General features: G+C 44.3%; 1 protein-coding gene across 2 annotated transcripts in view; it reads right to left on the reverse strand.

Annotated features, from left to right (window-relative positions):
* Window positions 1-18,072: 18,072 nt before the first annotated feature.
* Window positions 18,073-23,556, reverse strand: part of SHISA9 (shisa family member 9) — a 355,175-nt gene continuing 349,691 nt past the window's right edge. For both annotated transcript variants that reach the window (XM_027526543.1, XM_027526542.1), the window contains one exon: window positions 18,073-22,961. In XM_027526543.1, coding sequence (XP_027382344.1) covers window positions 22,579-22,961 — 383 coding nt within the window. In that variant the 3' untranslated portion in view covers window positions 18,073-22,578. The remainder of the gene's footprint in view (window positions 22,962-23,556) is intronic.

A 23,556-nucleotide genomic window follows, 5' to 3' on the forward strand; every position in this document is an offset into this window, starting at 1 on the left:
CTCAGAAGCACAATATTTAAATTGGTGGAAATGACACCTGGAGGGAACGACATATTCCAGCAACCTTCTTGCTTTACAAAAAGGAATGATCAAAATAAGATAATATTGTAAAGCTAAAATATCACACAGTCAGATCAAGAGATCTGAATCCTACATATAATAATGATGGGTGGTGGTGATGACATGATTTTTTACCATGTATCACAACTAGATATTGTCCAAGTCACCATCCTTGAGTGTTATCTATTTAACACCTTGTGAGTCTGTTATTATTAACCCACTCTTAGTGATGAGGAAAGAGAGTTCCAGAAGATAAGTAACTGGTCACATAATTAATAACAGGTAGACTAGACGTAACTTAGACCAACCTGCCTCAGTTCAGTTCAGTTCAGTCGCTCAGTCATGTCCGACTCTTTGAGAACCCATGAAGCACGCCAGGCCTCCCTGTCCATCACCAACTCCCAGAGTTCACTCAGACTCACGTTCATTGAGTCGGTGATGCCATCCAGCCATCTCATCCTCTGTCGTCCCCTTCTCCTCCTGCCCCCAATCCCTCCCAGCATCAGAGTCTTTTCCAATGAGTCAACTCTTCACAAGAAGTGGCCAAAGTACTGGAGTTTCAGCTTTAGCATCAGTCCTTCCAAAGAAATCCCAGGGCTGATCTCCTTTAGATTGGACTGGCTGGATCTCCTTGCAGTCCAAGGGACTCTCAAGAGTCTTATCCAACACCACAGTTCAAAAGCATCAATTCTTCAGCACTCAGCCTTCTTCACAGTCCAACTCTCACATCCATACATGACCACTGGAAAAACCATAGCCTTGACTAGACGGATCTTTGTTGGCAAAGTGATGTCTCTGCTTTTGAATATGCTATCTAGGTTGGTCATAACTTTCCTTCCAAGGAGTAAGCATCTTTTAATTTCATGGCTGCAATCACCATCTGCAGTGATTTTGGAGCCCCAGAAAATAAAGTCTGACACTGTTTATGCTGTTTCCCCATCTATTTCCCATGAAGTGATGGGACCAAATGCCATGATCTTAGTTTTCTGAATGTTGAGCTTTAAGCCAACTTTTTCACTCTCCTCTTTCACTTACATCAATCAGCCTAATTACATTCAATTACCCTATACAATATCTCTAAGAATTAATCAAGTCACTCTCTAGGGTGATAACAAAGCATGTTATATCAGCAGCAACACAGAAAGAAAACATTTTTAGAAAGGTTCCCACATCAAGGACCAAAGTCTTCATCTAAGAGAGAATGTGATGTCCCAGGGAAAACAGAAACACAGAGTTCTCATTCAATTTCCGCTCCCACAAAATGTTCTAAATGGACAGCGATTCTCTGATAGAGCATTTGTTTCCTGATGCCATTTCTAGAGATAGAGTTCTTACTAACAAGTTTAAGAGATCCAGACATTTAAAATTATTTTCAATAAAAAAGAATCCATGGATTCCCTATAGCTATATCAGATATATTGTGTGTGTGTGTTTGGGGGGAAATGGTTGCATCAGATGCTCAGAGGGACCTAAAATCCCTGTTGCCCTCAAAGGAAGGTTTTCTGTCCCTAGGTCTTTCAAACCACAAACTGTCCCCTGTCCTCAATGAGTCCTGGACTACTCAATGATCAGAAAGGCAACAAGGTGTAGTAAAAGTAGCATTTTTTCATTTACTCATTCATTTGGGTATTTATCCATCACCCTGCTTAATACCCTGTCCAAGGCGATGTGAATTCAGAGACAAAATCATTTTTAAGGAGCTCCTGGTCTAACAGAAAGAAAGATACCTAAGTAGATGATTATAAGGCAGTGTTATAATTTCAGTAATACATATTTACAGGCCACAAGAAGGAGCATCTAATCCAGGCTGAGAGGGTTGGAAAGATTCTAATCTGAGTGTTAAGTAATTAGCACAGTTAACCAGACGTAGAAAGAAAGGCATTCCAGGCAGAGGAAAGAACCAGGCCAGGTAGGAGGAAATAGGATGGTGGATTCACGGGGGAACTTCCAACAGCCTAATCTTCCTAGAACATGAAAAGGTAGAGAATGAGAAAAGATGAGTCTGGGGAGATTTCAGGGCAGGCAATGGAGGTTGTCACATGACTCATATTTATCCTATAAGGAGACCCTGTGAAAGGGTTTAAGCAAAACTGCAGGTAATGTAGCTGCAGTATGGAGAGCAGATTTAGAAAAAATTTGACTGATTAGCCCAGTGATGAAGTCATAGAAAACTTATACAAAGATAGTGGTGTGCCATTCCAAGTAGACTTGGATCACATCTTATTCATCATTTTTGTTACTTGTCCCAGACCTACTATAGATATCAACAAGCACTCAAGTAGCACAGGGTGAATGAATTAATTTATAGGAAGGATGGAGAGGTGGAGATCATGCTTGAGAAATATTTCAAGTATTAGGTTGGCAGGAACTGGAAATTAACTAGACACGATAAGTGAAGAAGAGTGAGACTGAGGCAGCTTTTAACAGCACAAGCTTTGGAGTCTGCCAAACATGGACGTAACTTCTATCCTTTAAACTTGAATGGTGCTTGTTTGGGACAACACAAGCAGGAATGGGAGATGGTGCTGCTGCTGCTGCTGCTAAGTTGCTTCAGTCGTGTCCGACTCTGTGCAACCCCATAGACGGCAGCCCATAAGGCTCCGCCGTCCCTGGGATTCTTCAGGCAAGAACACTGGAGTGGGTTGCCATTTCCTTCTCCAATGCATGAAAGTGAAAAGTGAAAGTGAAGTCGCTGAGTCTTGTCAGACTCTTAGCAACCTCATGGACTGTGGCCCACCAGGCTCCTCAGTCCATGAGATTTTCCAGGCAAGAGTGCTGGAGTGGGGTTCCATTGCCTTCTCCAATGGAAGATGGTAGTGATGGTTTAATGTGGACTGTTCTTGAGATAGAATGAATCCTTTGTATGTGAAAAAGAGAATGAAACAGAGAGACAGAGGAGAGTCCCAAAGACAGAGAGCCAGAGAAGAGAAACAGAAAGAGACTAGACAGATAGAGAATTTTAAAGAAAGATAGGAAGGGAAGGGGAGGAAGGAAGAGAGGGAGGAAGGAAAGGAGGGAGGGAGGGAAGAAAGAAAAGAAGGAAGGAAAGACGCAAAATCAAGTTAAAGGAAAGGAACAGCAGTGATAAACAGTATGGGGGAGAATGATACAGGAAGGAGCAGAAGCACAAAGAGGAGAGAAAGGGAAAGGATGAGGAAGCAGTGGGAGGGCCAGGTGTTTCAACAGGTGTCAATAATGCTCATGGCCTGGTACAGTCAGGTATACAGGTGTGTGGACACTGAGAGGGTGAGTAGAGACAGAAAGAGAAGAGAAAAAGCAGACTCCCACGGTGGTCCAGTGGTTAAGAATCTGCCTGCCAATGCAGGCGACATGGGATCGATCCCTGGTCTGGGAAGATCCCACATACTGCAAAGCAACTAATTCCATGAGCCGCAATTACTGAAGCCCAGGAGACGAGAGCCTGTGCCCTGCAACAAGAGAAGCCACTGCAATGAGAAGCCCGAGCATCGCAACTAGAGAGTAGCCCCCACTCACCGCAACTAGAGAAAGCCCAGCGCAAAAATAAATAAATAAATAAAATGTTTTAAAAAGAAGAGAAAAAGCAAAATGACCGAGACTCAGGCTGGGAGGAGAGGGAGCAGACCACATCCTCTTTCATTATGCAGACAACAGCTCACACCCGATCCTCTGTTACCCAGTATTAGTCTGCTGATCTCTCACAGGACCATGTTGCCTCTGGGCACACCTGTGCAACAAGATGACTGGCACTTAACAAACCCGGAAGGGACTGTTCCTCCCTTTGCAAGAGTTTGGTTCTCTCACTTTGCCCCCAAGGTGTCCACTGAGGATTCTCAGGCAAGCCCCAGAAACAGCTGAAGTCTAAAGTCACATCAGTAGGATTTGCTCCAAAATTCTGTTCCATTCTGGGTGAGGTGATTAGCCAGACCAAGAGGTCCCTTTCTGGAAAGAACCCGGTGGTAATTGCTGACAGTCCCCGGATCCATAGATGGAAAAGTTCAGGAATAAGAGAATAATGAATAAGCAATCAGTCTATTCTTGGATCTGCTATTACTGTCCTTCTAATTGGGTGTCTCAGAGTCTCCTGGGATTCCCTAAACCATAGCACTGTTCCCAGTGAGACTGAGAATCCGAGGCTGAAGACATAATAACTCATAACCACAATTCTGATCGGAAGTGGTGATGAGTTGTCTCATTGTCTTGTTGTCTGTCCCCAAGACCCCCTGTGAGGGCTGGACAGAAAAAATTCCTGACCAGAGAATTCAGCCAAAGTGAGTCCTCGGTCTGCCCGTCTCCAGCTGTGTGGCTCCAAGCCAATCACTTCACCAGCCTGAGCCTCACTTTCCTCCTCTAAAATTAGGGTGACTAGTTCCCACCTCATATGACTTTTGTGAAGACTGGTGCTAATGTATGCAAATTGCCTGGCACGAAGTACACTTTCAATAAATGATAGCTATTAGGATTATTATGATGGAGGGCATCTTTGGCAATGACGCAAGGACTGGCTGCCTGACAAATAAGAAGCCAGAGCCACATTTTGAAAGCTGCCACCAAATTGTGCAGTAGCCCTAATTAAAATTCTCATTAAGTCCTGATAATGAAAAATATGCGAGGAGACACTTTTCAATCTCCCAAGAGAAAACAGGAAGTGGGAGGATTTTTGAAAAAAAGTGACGAAAAGTAACTTTCAATGGCATCTCATTTTCGTCTTCTTAATCTTAGAGAGTGTTAGGAGAAATTAAATGAAATCTCTCTTCTGTGCTCACCTTTTTGACCTAATGGGGGTGTTTCATAATACTCTTGGTCCAAGGATAATGAATGCCCAAGTGGATATAGTTCCTTGCCAGTTTAAGTACTGATGGGTCCTGGAAATAACTGAATAAGTTATAGGAGGAAGCATGATGTGAGCTCGACCCCTGGGTTGGAAGGTCACCTGGAGAAGAAAATGGCAACCCACTCCATTCTTCTTGCCTGGGAAATCCCACGGACAGAGGAGCCTGACAGGGTACAGTCCATGGCATCGCAAGAGTCAGACACAACTTAGCAGCTAAATAACAAAATGGTGTGAGCAGCTGGGTTTGAGCTGTAATTTTTTTTTTTTTTTTTGGTAGTGTCTTTGACTAGTTTTGGTACCAGAGTGATGATGGCTTCATAGAATGATTTTGGGAGTGTTCCCTCTTCTTCAGTCCTTGAAAGAGTTTGAGAAAGATTGGCATAAGTTCTTCGTCTATTTGGGAGAATTCCCCAGTGAAGCCACCCAGTCCTGGACTTTCATTTGCAGGGAGTTCTTTTTTTTTTTTTTTTTAAGTGAAGTGTTGCTAATTTATAGTGTTGTGTTAATTACTGCTATACAGCAAAGTGATTCAGTTATACTTATATATACATTCTTTTTTATATTCTTTTCCATTGTAGTTTATCACAGGATATTGAATATAGTTCCAATGGGGAGTTTTTTAAATTACAAATTCTATTTCACTCCTAGTGATTAGTCTGTTCAAATGCTTTGTTTTTCTTGATTAAGTTTTGGCAGGCTGTATGAGTCTAAAAATTTGTCCATTTCTTCTAGGTTGTCCAGGTGGGTTTGCATAAGAGGTTCAGGATTAAGGTTGTAATTGGCAGAATAGCTCAAGAGAACCCTTTGATATGAGGTTTGCCATATGACATGTGGGCACCCCTGGTAGTTCAGTGTAAAGAATCCACCTGCCAAACAGGAGTTGTAGGTCCCATCCCTGGGTTGGGAACATCCCCTGGGGAAGGGAATGGCAACCCATTCCAGTACTCTTGCCTGGGAAATCCCATGGACAGAGGAGCCTGGTGGGGCTACAGTTGAACATGACTTAGTGACTAAACACCAACAATATGACATTGGTACAAAGTAGAAGCTTCAAGGTACTTCTTTCAGGAAGTGATCCTAAGGAAAAGGAGGAGGGACTGGGCAGAAGAAACAGGGAAGGAAGAAAAGCCAACTACAGAGGGCTTCCTGGACCTGAAAACCACTGAGTGCCTGGGCTTCAGCCCACTGGGACCTCTAGGGAGCTGATAGAATGTCCTCAGAATTGTCTGCCCAAGAGACAGAAGGACATAATACGTATCACTGACATGCCTCCCACTGGTCATGCTTTGGACCATGGGATGTGAATTCCTCACACTTGCAGAATCACACATGCTTCTGAATGGCTGGACTGGTTCTGGCCTTGTCTTACCCGATGAAGGCAGGAAGGCATGGAGACAGAAAATATGAGCTTGCAGGATATTCGTGCTCTCTGGATAGACCTGCCAACTGGTTGCCACAGCCATAGCTCAAGGAAAACCAAATGACCGAGAGGAAGTGAGGTGGGGCTTAAGAGGCATCTGTTGTAGCAAGTACAGCAAGGCGTTGAAGTGTTTATGTGAATATACGTTGCCTGAAGTTCCCTGGTCTCTGAGAATAGACAGGTGGGAACTTGGAGCTGGTGCAACCTCACACACGAAGACCATCACCTTTGATTCTTAGAATTTTCCCATCTGCCATTTCAATGGTTCCTGACAGAAATCTTGCAGAATACAGGGCAGGGATGAAGAGCCCCATTGTGCAGACAAGGAGAGATGCTCAGAGGCCTTCCACAACTAAGCCGGAGCTTTGGGAGCAGACCCAAGCCCAGGTGTCTAGAAGTGATTCTCAAACTGTGGTCCATCAATTACCCACCTAAGAATTCTTGGTATGTTTCTTAAAACACTGATTCCAGGGTCGGCACCCCACTCCAGTACTCTTGCCTGGAAAATCCCATGGATGGAGGAGCCTGGTAGGCTGCAGTCCATGGGGTCGCTAAGAGTCGGACACGACTGAGTGACTTCACTTTCACTTTTCACTTTCATGCATTGGAGAAGGAAATGGCAACCCACTCCAGTGTTCTTGCCTGGAGAATCCCAGGGACGGGGAGCCTGATGGGCTGCTGTCTATGGAATCGCACAGAGTCGGACACGACTGAAGCGACTTAGCAGCAGCAGCAGCAGACCAACTGAATTTTTTTAAACTTCCTCAGGCTAAATTTTTTCAACTTTTTAATTCACATTAGAGTATTAGAGTTGATTAACAATGTTGTGATACTTTCAGGTGGACAGCAAAGGGACTCAGCCATACATATACATGTATCCATTCTCCTCCAAACTCCCCTCCCATGCAGGCTGTCATGTAACACTGGGCAGAGTTCCCTGTGTTCTACAGTAGGACCTTGTTGGTTATCTGTTTTAAGTATAGCAGTGTGTACATGTCTATCCCAAACTCCCTAACTATTTGAGTGTGAATACTGTCTTATACAAGTCACCAAAGTTTTCCTCTCCACCCAGAGCAGCTGCCCTAAACGTTACAAGAAAATGGTACCTGGATTCCAGCCAAGAGTCTGTTTCCATGAGACCTTTCTCAAGCCCAAAACTACTCATCCTCCAGAATCCAAGAAAAAAAAAAAAAAAGCTGGTTATTATTTTGGGAGCACCTCACGGGTGCCTTTCCAGGACTGAGACCCAATGTAGGGAGGAATTGGAGATTTTTGACAGCAGAATTCCTGGCCAAGAGGACTGGAGCAATCCTTAAAGATCACAGCCTCTCTATCATGTGGATGAGGAAAAACAACAAGATCAATCTCAGTGCTAGAATCAAAACTACAAATGGTCCGATCCCTACCCCAGGGCACTTGGGAAGCCACCCATCTGCAAAACAGTGGGAAAAATCACCTCTTGTCCAGACCTTCTCCCCACCCCTAGCCCCCATCCTCCCAAAGTAATGAGCCATATATTCTGTCAGTCCTCATGGCTGCCTACTTGGGGTGCTAATTTCATTCACCGCACCTCCCATCCTCCCCATGCCCAAGCTTTAACTGACATTCTGGATGGTTTTCTGTTGTCTCTAAGAAACCCTCTGTCACACCTGTGGGTTTGGCTTGAATTGAATCTCCCAGAACTTCACAGATTCTGCAACCTTCAAAGGGGCCTTGGAAAATAACAGCGGGAGGCAGGAACTTCACAGGGCGGAAGGTTGGATATCGTCCAGTTGAAAGAAAGAACTAGGTCTGTGTGGTAGGAGGATGCAAGACAGAACCGTAGAGAGGAAGTGAAGGAGGAAGGAAGTGGGGCGGAAGGAAGGCGAGAAGGGACAGCATCAAAAATAAAACATTAATGCATATATATGGAATCTAGAAAAATGGTACAGATAAACCCGTTTGCAAAGCAGAAATAGAGACACAGATGTACAGAACAAACGTATGGACATCAAGGGGGGAAGTGGGGGACTAGATGAGTTGGGAGATTGGGATTGACCTATATACACTATTTTTAAAAATTTTTAATTGGAGGATAATTGGTTTACAATGTTGTGTTCGCTTCTTCGGTACACCACGTGAATTAGCTGTGAAGTATATATATATTTATATATCTCCCTCCTTCACGAGCCTCCCTCCCACCCCCTCCCCACCCCAGCCCTCACAGAGTGCCAAGCTGAGCTCCCTGTGTAACACAGCATTTTCCCACTAGCTATCTGTTTTACACATGGTAATGCATATGTGTCAATGCTGCTGTCTAGATTCTTCTCACCCCCTGCTTTCCCTGTCCGTTCTCTACATCCGCATCTCTGTTCCTGCCCTGCAAATAGGTTCATCGCTACCCATTTTTCTAGCTCCCATATATATGCATTAACATACCATATTTGTTTTTCTGACTTCCTTCACTCTGTACAGTATATGCATTATTGATGCTATGTATAAAATTGATAACTAATGAGAACTACCATACAATACAGGGAACTCTACTCGATGAGAGGGAGATGGAGAGAGAGAGTGAGAGCGTACAGGAAGGACAGAATCTGTAATGTATATGTCTGCCTCCTCCACTCAGTGGCAAGGTCTCGGGAGGCAGTACCTATGTCGGATTCATTTCAGGATACCCATGCTTAGCCCTAAGCCTACATGTAGCAACTGCTCAGTAGATATACTGCCAAAGAAATCAGTAAACATAAAGCATCTCAGCCCAGAATAAAGTTACACCCAGTATATCATTATTCTGTTTACAAATGAGAAACTTTAAGTCAGAGAGGCTAAATCAGTTCCCCACAAGCTGCAAAAAGATAGGCCGAGATTTTCTCTTGAATCAGGCTGACCCCAAAGCTATGCCTCAATGCCTCCCATTAGCCAAATTTGGACAGATAAATCTTTCAAACTTCCTGTTGGGTCAGGGTTAATGTCCTCCAGAAGTCAGAAAAGGGAAGTATGACCAAAAAAGTTGGTGTTTCACCCAGATTTCCTCATGTGTGATCATCACTCAGTCATGTCTGACTCTTTGCGACCCTACGGACTGTAGCCTGCCAGGCTACTCTGTCCATGGGATTTTTCCAAACAAGCATACTAGAGTGGGTTGCCATTTCCTCCTCCAGTGGATCTTTCCAACCCCAGGATCAAATCTGTGTTTCTTTCATCTTGGGCATTGGCAGGCGGGTTCTTTACCACTAGCGCCGCCTGGGGCTACTGGTACCACTTCCCTTCACATGCAGTGAGTCAGCGTTCTTGAGGTTGCCACCCCTTTGGCTAATGATTGCCAAGTGTAAGAATGGGAGAAGGAAAAGCCCAGCTTCTGTGCTAGGGGTAGGTGCAAATTCTGAAGAGCGGTACACATTGGGGTATCCTGCATGGGACATTACTTGAAATTGCATCCTTGTTTGACTTCTTCCCCTTGTGTCTAACTTCTACCATTCCCTCCCACTTCCTCCCAGGATCCCCTTGAAGCTTGAACATGAATCCTTGTCTTGAGATCTGTCTCTGGGGATCCTAACATAAACAAAAAGCAAAAACCAAGCTGGTCTCCAATGAGTAGGAATGAATGATAAACAAATGTTTCGTATTAATATTACCTCCAATTTCTGGAGCATCCACCATCACTGAATGTTTCACACACCTTATCTCAGATGCCCAAACAATATTGCAAGGTAGATATGATTGTGTCCATTCTAGGGATGAGAAAACCTAGCTCTGAAAAAGCTCAGTCATTTCCCCCAGGTCACATGGCTTGAAGTGCTAGGGAGGAAATTTGAACCCAAGGCTATCGGACATCAAGGATTTCCTCTACCCATGATGTCTCTCTATAAGATACTTGCTTTTCCATTTATCCATCTTCCATCTTCCCTTGTTTTTGAAGGGATGGGATGGTGGCAGAGGGTCCTTGTATCCTCAGGACTAGTATAACACTTGGCACATAGTAGATGTTCTGCATTTTGTTGGATGAGTATGAGGTGTTTTGAGAGGAACCAAATTCTTCCCTGGCTTCCCAGGTAGCTCAGTGGTAAAGAATCTGCCTGCCAGTGCAGGAGATCAGGAGATGCAGGTTTGATTTCTGGGTCAGGAAGATCCCCTGGAGAAGGAAATGGCAACCCAGTCCCATATTCTTGCCTGGGAGATCCCAGGGACAGAGGAGCCTGATGGATTGCAATCCATGAGGTCAGAAAGAGTCGGCCACGACTGAGCACTGAACACTTTGGGAGAAATTCTCAGAAGTCTCTGTATTTTCACTCAAATTTTGTTGAATCAAGTTGAGAAAGCATTGAGTAACCATGAAACAGATACCCACAGCAAATAAAGAGACCCAGGGGGAAGGCTTTAAGATCCACATGGTGTTAACTTTTGGCACCCTGAATGTGGGAACTCCAGTGACACCCAACCTACAGAATTCTTGTACATTCAGCTCAACTGACTTTGATAAGTGGACAATGAGACACAAAAATGAAATTAGAGCATCAAAAACAGCTTCCAATTACCAGAAAATAAGGGACCTGCACATCAAAAATTGCCTCTCTAAAATCTCACCTTGTCCCTTTTAAGATGAAGACAATGAATCGTTCCATTTGGACGCTGAGATTTTTAAAAATGAGCTGTGCTTTTATAACGTTTTAAAGACAGGCATTATAAGATTTGAATCTAACTGAAACCTCTGAACTTGCAAAGAGGAAAATTTCAAGAGGGTGTGACAAAATTATTTCTAGCAACCATGACATTTCTTGATGTGAAATGCTTTCTTTGAACTGCACAACACAGCACAAGTTCGGATTGGAAATCTGACAAGAAAATAAGTGAGATGCCAAGCTGACAACGTAGATAACTCTCCCACAAAGGTTTTACCTCCATAACTGGGTCCAGATCATACCAGAAACTTTGAGAGGGCTAAGTGGGATGCTAGAAATGGTGGAACCAGAGAACATAAACGAGACTTCAAGTAGCACACCAGCACTTGCTCTGTGACCTCAAATAAGTTATTTAACTTCTCAGTTTCCTTATCTATGAAATGGAGCTACTAATACTGGTTGCCGGGCAGATTAGAGAGGTGTGTAAATTTCTTAGCACAGAGTAGAAGTTTCGTTAATTAAGATGATGATGATGGGGGCCACCCTGGTGGTCCAGTGGCTGGGACTCCACACTCGCAATGTGGGGGACCCTGATTCAATCTCTGGAGGAAAGGACTGGATCCCACATGCCACAGCTGAAGGATCCAACATGCCACAGCTAAGACCTGGTGCAAGTGGAAGTGCTAGTCGCTCAGTCGTGTCTGACTCTTAGTCATCTTGTGGACTATAGCTCACCAGGCTCCTCTGTCCATGGGATTCTCCAGGCAAGAATACTGGAGTGGGTTGCCATGCCCTTCTCCAGGGGATCTTCCCAACCCAGACATCGAATCTCGGTCTTCCATATTTCAGGCAGATTCTTTACCATGGTGTTGCCAAGTAAATAAACACATAAAAGTAAATGATAAAAAAAAAAGATGATGGTGGTGGTTGTGGTGACGGTAACAGGGGACATTTATTGACCAGAGCCCTCAGTCCAACAATCTTAGAGGAACTGAGCTTACAAGCAGATCATTCCCCTCATGAGCCTTCAGATGAGACTTTAAACTTGGCTGAAACGTTAACTGCAGACTCATAGGATGTCACTAGGCCGTGCTCAGATTCTTGACTCTTGACAATAAATGTGTGCTGTTTTTAAAGCTAAATTTTGGAGTAATTGCATAGTTGTTCTGCAACTGATGGGTTCGATCCCTGAGTTGGGAAGATTCCCTGGAGAAGGAAATGGCAACCCACTCCAGTATTCTCGCCTGGAAAATTCCATGGACAGAGGAGCCTGGTGGGCCCCAGTCCATGGGGTCGCAAAGAGTTGTACACGACTGAGCAACTGAGCTGCAATTGATAGTGACTCTAAAGCCAGGAGTTCACAACCATATTTACTACCATGGTTCTCTTTAATTATGACTTATCCCCTGTAGACCTCTAGATCTCAAAAATTCCTCCTACCAAAAAAACCACATTGAGCAAAAATTTATTTTCTTTCCCATTTTTTAAATTCATCATAATTATATCTAATTGGATCTGCAGTAAAATTAGCTCCTTGCCATGCTCATGGCATCACCAACAGCCAAAGAATTGGAGGAAAAAGCACCAGTGAGGTTCAGATATGTCTCACCCAAAGTAAAGAAGTGTGATATTTCTTCTAATCCCTTCTGCAGAGCCTGGGTATATGATAATTTCTGAATGAGGTTTTAAAATACTGAAAACATTACCTGTGAGCTGTGCTCAGAGCTTTATCTAAATTGCCTCATTTCATTCTCATAATAACTCTCCGACAGATGCTATTATTATGCCCACTTGGATTCAGACATGGATCCTTGAACTTCAGAGGTCCTACTCTTATCCAAAAGATTGCTCCTAGAGAGGGGAAGTGACTTTTGCAAGGTCATTCAAAATGAAGGCATACTAAGTTAAAATTCCTAGTTTCTGATCTGCTTGCCCCTTCTGGCCCTGTTTTCTTTCCACCTCACAGACCCTAAAGCGTTCTGAAGATCAAGTCTGTTTTGTCAGAGAACAGATTTGAGGACGTGAAGGACAGAGTCATCAACCGAGGCGGCATCAGGCCAAGTTCAACGCCTCTAGCTCAGTGACAACTCATAGGATGAATATTGACCAGTGGATACTGCCTGAGCCAGAGGAGTCTGTTTTCCCCGGACTTAACTGTATCTCCTTGGAACAATTTTAGTTTGCATTAGAGTTCCCAATTATTTATCCCAAAGGTAGCAAGCACAAATATGGATCATGCAAGAATGTGGATTGTTGTGATAACATCGGCTTTGGAATCATAAAAATCTAGGTTTCGATTTCAACCCTGCCAATCATGTAAGATCTTGGATGAGTCATTCCACCACTCTGAGCCTCAGTTTTCTTCATCTCAAAAAGGGGATTGATGCCTCTTCCTCAGAGGACTGTAGAAAGGAGGAAACAAGGCAATGCATGCGTAGTGCCTAAACCAGAAGGAATTGTTACCAGAATTGATACCAGAAGGAATTGTTGCTATTATTATCATTATGATGATTATTATATCTTTCAAGACTGAGAATGTCTGAATTGATAAGACATACTTATTTCAGTTTTAGGTGATAAATATACTTCTAAAGGGATTGAGTTTTTAAATCAAAGAACCTTAAAATTTCCAGGACAGTGAGGTGCCTGTAATTGGAATCTGCTAAGCACTGGGGCTTGGGAGAGCTTATTTTGAATGGGAGGACATTATTAGAAACTGTCTCCAATATGCCTTTAAATAAATGGTCCTCACATAAATCTGACAAGAGCTTCCTGAATTTCTGAAACCTGCCATTTTCCTTGGGGAGGGGAGAAACACTGGAAACTTTACTGGGAGACACCCCAGGGTCTGACTGGCCTCATTCCAGGGAGTTGTGAGGACATTTAATTGCAAAAAAAAAAAAAAAAAAAAGTATACCCTGTGGTATGTGGTCAAGAACTTGAGTTTCCATCACAAAGATCTGGATTTCCTTCAGCCCTGGCACTGACTTATTGTGCGACTTTGTGCAAATGTAATCTCTCTGTGGGGCTTCCCAGGGCTTGCTAGTGAATTCGCCTGCCAATGCAGGAGACTCAAGAGATACAGGTTTGATCCTGGGTTGGAAAGATCCCCTGGAGTAGGAAATGACAACCCACTCCAGTATTCTTGCCTGGAGAATTCCATGGATAGAGGAGCCTGGTGGGCTACAGTCCATGGGGGTGCAGAGTCAGACATGACTGAGCAACTGAGCACACAGCATGAAATCTCTCTGAGCCTGTTTCCTCTGGGAGTGGTGAATAATAAAATGCTATTTCCTAGGGTTGTCATGAGGATTCACTGAAATAATAACCATGATAAGAGAAGCCAACTCAAGTGTTTACTGAGTTAATCAATGCTTTTTAATCTATTGTTTTATTTCTCATAACAGCCATTAATAAATATATTCTAATTGTTCTTATTTTTAAAAGATGAGAAAACAGAAGTATGGAGAAAATAGGTAAGTAGCTCCAAGTCCCATGAATCCATGAGAGCTTAACCCAGACCTGCAGACCATCGAGGGGATCTATAGATAGAATTTAGTGGGTCTGGGAACTTGGATGGTACAAAATGACATCTTTACGTTCAGTTCACTAGCCTATCATTGAAATGTAGTATGTCCCTCAATTGGTGATGATGTCACCAACAGAAGAACAGATATTGTCAAATTGCAGGGGTAGCAGAGAGCTCAAAGGATTGTTTGTGCTTAGTGCATATTGAAACTTGTCATTAGGTCTTGTTATTGAATTCATGAGTTAAAAATTGAATATATTACTATATGACATGTGGATTTTAAAATATTTTCATCAGTGTTATTTCCACATGATAGGTTTATTTTGTAATCCTATGCATTTTGTTCTATGCATTTAAAAACCATTGTTTTAAGAAAGGATTGTAGGTGTCACCAGACCATCAAAGGGGTCCATGACTCATAAAAAGTTAAGAACCTCCACCATAGCACATAGATGATGTGTATGTGTGTGTGTGTGTGCGTGCACATTCAGTCATGTCTGACTCTTTGCAACCCCATGGACTGTAGCCCATCAGGCTCCTCTGTCCATAGTATTTTCCAGGCAAGAAAACTGGAGTGGGTTGCCATTTCCTATTCCAGAATCTTCCCAACCCAGGGATCAAACCCACATCTCTAGCGTCTCCTGCACTGGTGGGCAGATTCTTTTATCACTGCGCCACCTGGGAAGGCCCACATAACTGTTGGAGCAATGAAAACAGCTTAGCATAGGGCTAAGGTACAGAGCAAGTGCTCAGTGCACAAATGTCACCACCATAGTGATTGTTATTACACCCAGCAAAATCTTATTTATCTAGGAGCAAACTTTGGAACTAAGAAGGGAGTCAATGTTACTAATGATACCAAATGACACAGTGATGGGGAGGAAGACCATTCAGTTGAGTGAGACAGCAGAATTGGAGATTATCCATCCCAGCTTCTTCCTTCTTGGGATGAAGAAATAGAGTCCCAAGTGGGCTATTTTCAGGGCTCAGAGCACATGGCAAATTAGTACTGGAATCAATACCAGCAACCAGCTCTTCAAGAGTCAGTCCTCTGTCCATTAGAGAACACGACCTTCCAACATTGGACATGAAACTGAAGGGTGAAGGTCCCTCTCTTTGGAAGCACACATCTTCATTCCATTTCCTCCTGCATCCCAAAGTCCACAGGATGAGCCCACAGATATTGGATGATCAGGAAACTGGCATCGTACAAATGCATCTTGGGGGTGGTCCAGTTGTCACTACACTATGAAGAGGCAGTGTCTCTTACAAACACTGAATCCAGGGCCCCATTCAGACTGACAGAGCTTGGAAATCATTATCTTTATCAAGTTTCCCCGCTGACTCACAGCCTCATGCAAATGAGCACTACTGTGTAGGAGTTAAAGCATGAAGTCTGGAGTTCAAATCCCAGTTCTACTACTTAATAATTGAGTGGCTTTCACAAAACTACTCAAGTTTTGGGTTTCCCTGGTGGCTCAGTGGCAAAGAATCAGCCTGCTAATGCAGAAGACGTGGGTTTGATCCCTGGGCTGGGAAGATCCCCTGGAGAAAGAAATGGCAATCCACTCCAGTGTTCCTGCCTGGAAAATCCCATGGACTGAGGAACCTAGTGGGTTGCAGTCCATGGAGTCAAAGAGTTGGACTCCACTTAGCGACTAAACAACAACTCAAGTTTTAGATAAATCTCTCACTTCCAAAGCTAATAGTGCCTACCTTATGCAGTTGTGAGGGTCCAGTATGACAGTCCCATCTAGTCTTCAGCAGTGGCTCATCCTGCTGCGGCTAAGTCACTTCAGTCGTGTCTGACTCTGTGCGACCCCATAGACAGAAGCCCACCAGGCTCCCCGGTCCCTGGGATTCTCTAGGCAAGAACACTGGAGTGGGTTGCCATTTCCTTCTCCAGTGCATAAAAGTGAAAAGTGAAAGTGAAGTCGCTCAGTTGTGCCTGACTCTTAGGGACTCCATGGACTGCAGCCTACCAGGCTCCTCTGTCTGTGGGATTTTCCAGGCAAGAGTACTGGAGTGGGTTGCCATTGCCTTCTCTGGCTCATCCTGAGAGCTCTACAAATATAATTTATAAGGTGGGCGTGGTTGTTATCATCTGTGTTTTGTAACCAAGATTCACTAATGGAAGAGTCTGTCACTGCCTCCCACCGCCCACAGAAGTATGAGTCTCTGTCCTAGGACAGCATCTGTGGGGAAGGGGTGTGCTGCTCAGTGCCTCCACAGATCTGAACAGTTCCGGAGTACTGGAAAAGCATCCTCTGCCACCCAGGCTTCTCTGATGACCACAGCTATGTCCCAGAGAGAAAGCCACAACATCTGCTCTGAGAGATACCAAGTGACCCATGACCAGTGAAGGATCCCAGATTCCAGAACTGAGGACCCTCACTCTGACTGCAGTTTGGGGTCCACAATCCTTATGGACAACTTCTCCAAGTATCCAGAGGGTGGAAGCTTCATTCCCAGGAGATTCTAGACATCTGGGTATGAACAGCTCCTGTGAGCCCCCGCCCCCATCCCTGTGTCTTTAAGACTTCCCATTAGTGTCAGGGCGTGGGTGGGGAAGGGCTTTCCAGGTGGCTCATTGGTAATGAAATCCACCTGCCCACGCAGGAGCCACAGGAGATCCAGGTTCGATTCCTGGGTTGGGAAGATCCGCTGGAGGAGGAAATGGCAACACACTCCAGTATTCTTTCAAGGGAAATCCCATGGGCAGAGGAGCCTGGTGGGCTATGGTCCCTGGGGCCACAAAGAGTGGGACATGACTGAGCGACTGAGCATGCACACATGCATGAGTGGAGAAAAGACAGCCCCCCCTGCCTTGTTCTGTTCTCTCTTCCAAGCCTTCTCACCCTACCATCCCTATGTATGGGGCTTTCTCTGTCCTTGCACATGATGGCCTGGGACTGTGCGAGCATAAACACCCCTTGAAAGCAATGCTCAAATGATGTCTGATGGGAGTTGGTGTGTGAGCACCCCAGCTCCATGCCCACTTGGGTGGGATAATTCTCCCAGTTTCCCTGAAGCATTAAACTCTAGTCACTCAGAGTGGTAGCTGACATGATCGAGCATCTTTTATGGGCTGGTTTCCTTCCTATGTTTCTTTCACCTTCTCACCCCTTACCAGTGTTCCCTTCACATCCCAAACTCCTCGCACCAAATCCTTCTCTCAGAATCCCACCCTTGTAGAACCACATTAAGGCAGATTTCTACCTGAGCATTCAAACTTAATGCTATTGGAAGCCAGACAGGAAATGAAATTCAGTATATAGTAGAAGAATCCAGTCCCCCATACTTTTTCAATATTTGTGTCTTTTACAAACCTAGTCACTGGTAACAACAAATGTGCAAACCTCAGCAAGATTCCTGACCATGAAGAATAGATTTAGTGATGATAATAGAATTGATCTGTGTTATACATTTCAAGGCAGGACATGAACTAAGAGATAGGATAGACTCTTCCCCAAACCTTTCAAACTCTCCCAGAAAATGTCACAGTTAATTAAAATTATCCTTTACCTGTAATGATTTCCCATATATTTAGAGTATTAAACATTTAGCTCTCAATACTGCTGTTCATTGGTGAAAACTCAGATCAGGATGTAGGGCCCTAGAAAGATACATGGTAAACCCAACAGCATCACATATAATCAATTTTATTGCCAGGTAAGAAATTCATATTAATATAGTGAATACATATGTTTACAAATAAACATTCTTAGAAAACAAACAAATGTTTTTTTCATCATTGTAGGAAGTATTATTGGTATCATAAACTCTGCAGTTGTTGACAAGTATTAACACAGGTTTACTTGCAGAACATACGGTTACTAAAATATTTGCACATAAAATATGCTCCATTTACACACACAAAAAAAAAACCTGGGGAGAGTTAGATGGGGATGCCAGGTGGAGCCCAAGGCAGATGAAGGATGAGATATTCTGGGAGGGCAAAGAGAAGTCAGATTCTTGTCCCATTGGGTTGGAAGTGGGGGAGTAGCTAAGAGTACGTAGAGGAAGTGCCAGGGCATGGGATGAGAAGGTAGTCTCCCTGCTTTGTTCTGGTTTCCGTCTTCTAAGTTTCCCCACTCTAGCTAGAGGATCCTTGCTGATACATGGCCATCATAGTTTTACAGGTCATCCTTCAGTGTAATCTTTCAGTATCAAAAGGTCTGTCCACTGTCCCTAGAAGAAGCCAAAAAACAAACTTCCCTGTTGAAACTTCCTCACTCCCCCCACAAGTTCAGCTCCCAAAGCCAAGAGGAAGGTAACGAGGCTAAGTATTGGGCTTGCCACAAAGTTCGTAACACCTCACGGAAAAACCCAAAGGAAAATTTTGGCCAACCCAATACTGTTCTTGGATTCTCACTACTGCTGCTTCTTATGGACCATGCTGCAATTTCACTGCCAAAACTATAACTGCAGACTCCCGACTAACAATTCACTGGAGGCAGTTTACTCGGAAGAGAAGGAACATGACAAATACATACTGTAGATTCAGAGACCAAGAAAGGTCCTTAATCAGGGCTGGGGTAAAGGTCACACGAAAGGGATTGAGGGCAGAGAGCAGAAACCAGCTAAGTGGGAGACTAGAAAGGAGAGAACTTCTGAGCTGAAGGAAACCTCACCAAATGAGCCAATCCTGTATTTCCTGAAGTATGTGCTGTATACCACTAGCAAATGCAAGACAAATTTAAGTAGTACATGCATAGGGCACTAATTAACATTGTCACGTGGGAAATGATTCCCTTTTCACTTTCGTCAGTCCATTTGATTACTTCAAAGAGAAAGTCTCCACTGGGGGCTAGAATATCTTCAGCAACTCTTGAATGTCTGCTAATCTGTTTTTAATAAATAAAAGGGCCTCCCTGATGGCTCAGTGGTAAAGAGTCCGCTTGCTAGCAGGAAACATGGGTTCGATCCCTGGATCAGGAAGACCCCTTGGAGAAGGAAATAGCAACCCACTTCAGTATGCTTGCCTGGGAAATCCCACAGACAGAGGAGCCTGGCGGGCTACAGTCCATGGGGTCGCAGAGTCAGACACGACTAAGCGACTGAAAAACAACACTAGCAATAAAGAAAAGGGGAGAGGAAGAGAGGAGGGAAAGAAGGAAGAAAAGGGGGCAGCAAAGGCCAGGCTCAAACCCTTCCACGGGCAAGTCTGTAATTAGAACTTAATAGTTTTACACTTACTTCCTGTTTAGGATGGCTGCCACTGAGGAATACTGGTTTTCTATTTATGATACTGGCAGGAAGTTTTCCTTTCAAAAGGTAAATGTAGTAAAAATGCACCGATTTATCACTAAAATTAAGCAGGTCTCTGGGGTAATGTTAGCAAATAACACTTCCTGCTCCACTGATTCTAACACCAGCACTTTTTATACATTCTTAATTCAAAGCCACTAGACTCAGGACACATAGAGCCATATACTAAACAAATGTCACTGAGGATTACAAGGGAAGGTCTAATATTCTCTAAATCTGACTTTAAACAACTTATTTATTGAAGTTAGAACACTAATAATGAAAACCCATAAGACATAGAAAATACTATACGCATGAAAAATGGCCCTCATATTATAAATAACTATGCATTTCCCTCCATGCCCACTTGGAAAGAAATGAGTCTGAGACCTTCCTTTGTCAGAAATGTCTTGGAGTTCTGTGTATTTAATGCTAGATGGTTGTTGTGTATATGTTTAACAAATGTTGATCTCTTCTCATCTTAAGTATCAGTGCTGTTTTCTGGCTGATTCTTTTTTAAGTGCATGAGAATGCTGTTTATGTGGTCATTTAAATGTTACCAAAAATGCATCAATTTAGGAACAAGTATTGTGACAGGGACACACAGACATGCCAAAAGTGTGTTGCAAGTACACAGATAACATCAAGGAGACACTGACCAAGCCCCGTGGTGTTTACTCTACAGTGGGGAGCACTGGGATTTCAGCCAAGAGGCTGAGAAAACAAGCACTGAAACCCCCATCCCTGCTTCGTCTAGCACAGAGCCTCGGTCTGCACAGGGATCCAACAGGAGGGCTTCTGGGCACGATTTCATTTTTTCATTTTCAGAAAGCTTGAAAATCTTGATCTCTCCCCAGTTCCCCACGTAGCAAATGGAAGACTAAAGCCCAGAGGGATAAAATGCATGGTGCACATCCCCAGATCAGCCAGGACTAAGGAATAAACAGCTGGTTTCCCTGATCCCATGACGTCAGAGTGCAGAGATGGGGAGGCAGAATGCTGAAATCCAGCATTCCAGGAAGGGTCTTGTTGGACCAGACCACATTTAGTTTCTGACAAAGAAAGACCTAGGGGTCTATCCGAGGCTCCTGTTAATTAGCCAAGCCCTTGAGGGATAGATTGAAAACTTCTCACCTTGAATGCAAATCTCTTCTGTGTCAGTTCCCCTCTTTGGACTTCCACTAAACAAATCAGCTTCCTTCATGGTTCAGTGGTAAAGAATCTGCCTGCCAATGCAGGAAATGCAAGTTTGATCCCTGGGTGGGGAAGATCTCCTGGAGAAGGAAATGGCAACCCACTCCATATTCTTGCCTGGGAAAACCCATGGATGGAGTAACCTGGCAGGCTACAGTCCATGGGGTAGCAAGAGTCGGATGTGACTTAATGACTAAACCACCACCACCAAATAAATCAAACTAGTAGGAAAACTGTCTTTGTTGGGACATCCGTTAGCTATGAGAACCAATCTGAACACCCACCTTGGGGGATCATGAGTCGGGGATGAATGTACCACAGTATCTGGGGAGGCGGTTTGGAGGGACAGTGGGAATGATGGGACCCAGAAATGCTTGGGGAGCTAAAAGATCATGGGACTCATGGAGTTTTGAGGGTGTGGGTGGTAAGGAGGTCTTGGTCTTTGCAAGTTGCAACAGCCCCCTCAGAGTGTGTGATGGGGTGGGCTCACCAACAAAAGGAAGATGGAAACAACTTCTACTACTGCAGAAAGACAGGAGGGAGGAAGGTAAAAGAACACAGGTTGCACTTGAGAAACAAGACTGTCATTCAACAGTGACACATTGAAGGCACCACCCACGCTTATGACATTTTCAGTCCAAAGCAGTTGAAATTTGGCAGCGGCGGCGGCAGCAACAGGCTGAAAGGGAAGGGAGTCAGGGATAGACAGTTAACAGAGGACTGGATTTTGTGTCTGTTTCTTGTCTCAGAGGCAAGGGGGCAATGCCAGAAATCACAGGCTCTGTGTCCCCTTCTCGCCTCTCGTTGACATCTCAACTGTGAATTTTGTTTGTTCTTGCTGACGTTGTTGATTTCCTAGGTCTTGAAAATGTTGGACAAAAATTACTTTGCTGTTCTTGTCTGTTTGGTAGTGGGATTCTATTGTATTTTTCTTTTTTAAAAAATAGTTATTGAAGACCCTCTGGACCCTCTTCCTTCCACACAAGCCTACCCCTCCCATTTCCATGGTCTTTATGGGAGTTGTCTAAAAATGTCCTCTCTTTCCCATCACTGTAGGTGGGTTCAGGGTCTGTTCATTTTTTGTGAGTTTGAGTGTATGTTGTTTTTGCTTCCAACCTTGATATGAGAAGTACTAAAAGCATGGTGGTGGTGGTGGGGTCCAGTTACTCCTCATGCTTAGCAAAGTTCTGTGTCCATATCACTACTTTCTGGGATTAGGAAATGCTTATCACAGGCACACACGACCCCTTTTCTCTACCCCACCCTTTTCTCACTTTTTCACCCAGAAACAGACAACATGTGGTAAATGGTATATGTGCTCAACTGGACAATTTCTCTAAAGTGTGCTACCTTTTTTTCATCATGGATTTCAGTTTCAAGTTAGGAGGAAAAGAAAAAAATCAGCCCCATGGTTTGGGCGTGTGAGTCATCCACCTCAGCCCTGAAGTTCAAAGAGGGTGTCTCAGTTACCCCTTGGCTGTACCGTGGACCGTCCACGCTCCAGTCTTGCTCAGCTGCCCGCCGACACACATTAGGCAGGACGCAGGAAAAGCATGATTCCATGTCACCAGTAGGTTTATCGTCAGTTGGTGTGGAGGGTGAGTGTGTAGGTGGGTGTGCTGGCGGGGGACAGGGAAGACGTGGGCTGGGGTATTTTTTGCCTCTCTCAGTTGAGTGTGGTCTCCAGGATGTCCCCTGTGGCGACACCTCAGACAGTCACTTCCGTTTTGCTGTTGGTGATGAAGTATGGCTGTGGGGGTGGGTAGTGTGGGGTGCGAGTCCCCAAGGGGTCGCTGGATCCTGACTCGGCCGTGCCAAGCTTGCCCTTGTTCCCATAAGCCTGTTGCCGCCGGAGAGACTGATCCTTGGGGTCCCAGCTCTTAAAGTTGGCAGTGGAGTTGTAGGCCAGGGGGTGGGGGGGCGTCTTGTTGGTGCGGGACTTCTGTCCATTCTGCTTGGCGGGGCCGTGCTCAGGGCTGAAAGCCCGTGGCTCATCCTCCACTCTTACAGGGTGCAGAGGTAAGTTCCCCTTGGCAGCCAGCTCAGCCAGGTGCCGTCGCTTGGAGTAGAAGTCATCGTTTACCTTGTCGGCTGTACAATGGGACAGGTAGGTGGACGAAGGAGGGGAAGAGAGAGCAGAGAGAGGGAGAGAGAGGAGAGAGAGAGAAAGACAGTTAGGGATCGGCCAGGTCAACCCAAGAACAGCATCTCAGTGGGCCAACAGTCCAACGAGACACACACCAGAAACACCAGCTGGAGCAGACAGAAGGAAGGAAGACAGGGCCATGTGTTTTTCACAAACAAGACCACGACCAAGAAGGTGAGGGCGTCCCCAGTGGAATCTCTAGCTTCCCCCACCTTGATCCTTCTTCCCCCACCATCACACCTAGAACTCTGCCCTCCTTGCCTTTCTCATAAAATACCAGTGTTGTTTCATCATTATGAAAATGATACCTCCTCATTAGAGAAAATACTGAACACACTGAGAAATATTCATATCTATCAGCTACTGCACAAAACAATCGATATCAATACTTGTATATATTTTCTCTTGGTTTTCTCAACAGCTTCATTTGGAATTTGTATTAGTGCGTTAGTTTTTGCTTTCAGCAGTTAAGCAGACCGGTGTTCAAATCCCACTTCTGACACATACTAGCAGTGTAACTTTGATATAAATAACTTTTAT

Source organism: Bos indicus x Bos taurus, chromosome 25, assembly GCF_003369695.1.
Source record: "Bos indicus x Bos taurus breed Angus x Brahman F1 hybrid chromosome 25, Bos_hybrid_MaternalHap_v2.0, whole genome shotgun sequence".
Lineage (NCBI taxonomy): Eukaryota > Metazoa > Chordata > Mammalia > Artiodactyla > Bovidae > Bos > Bos indicus x Bos taurus.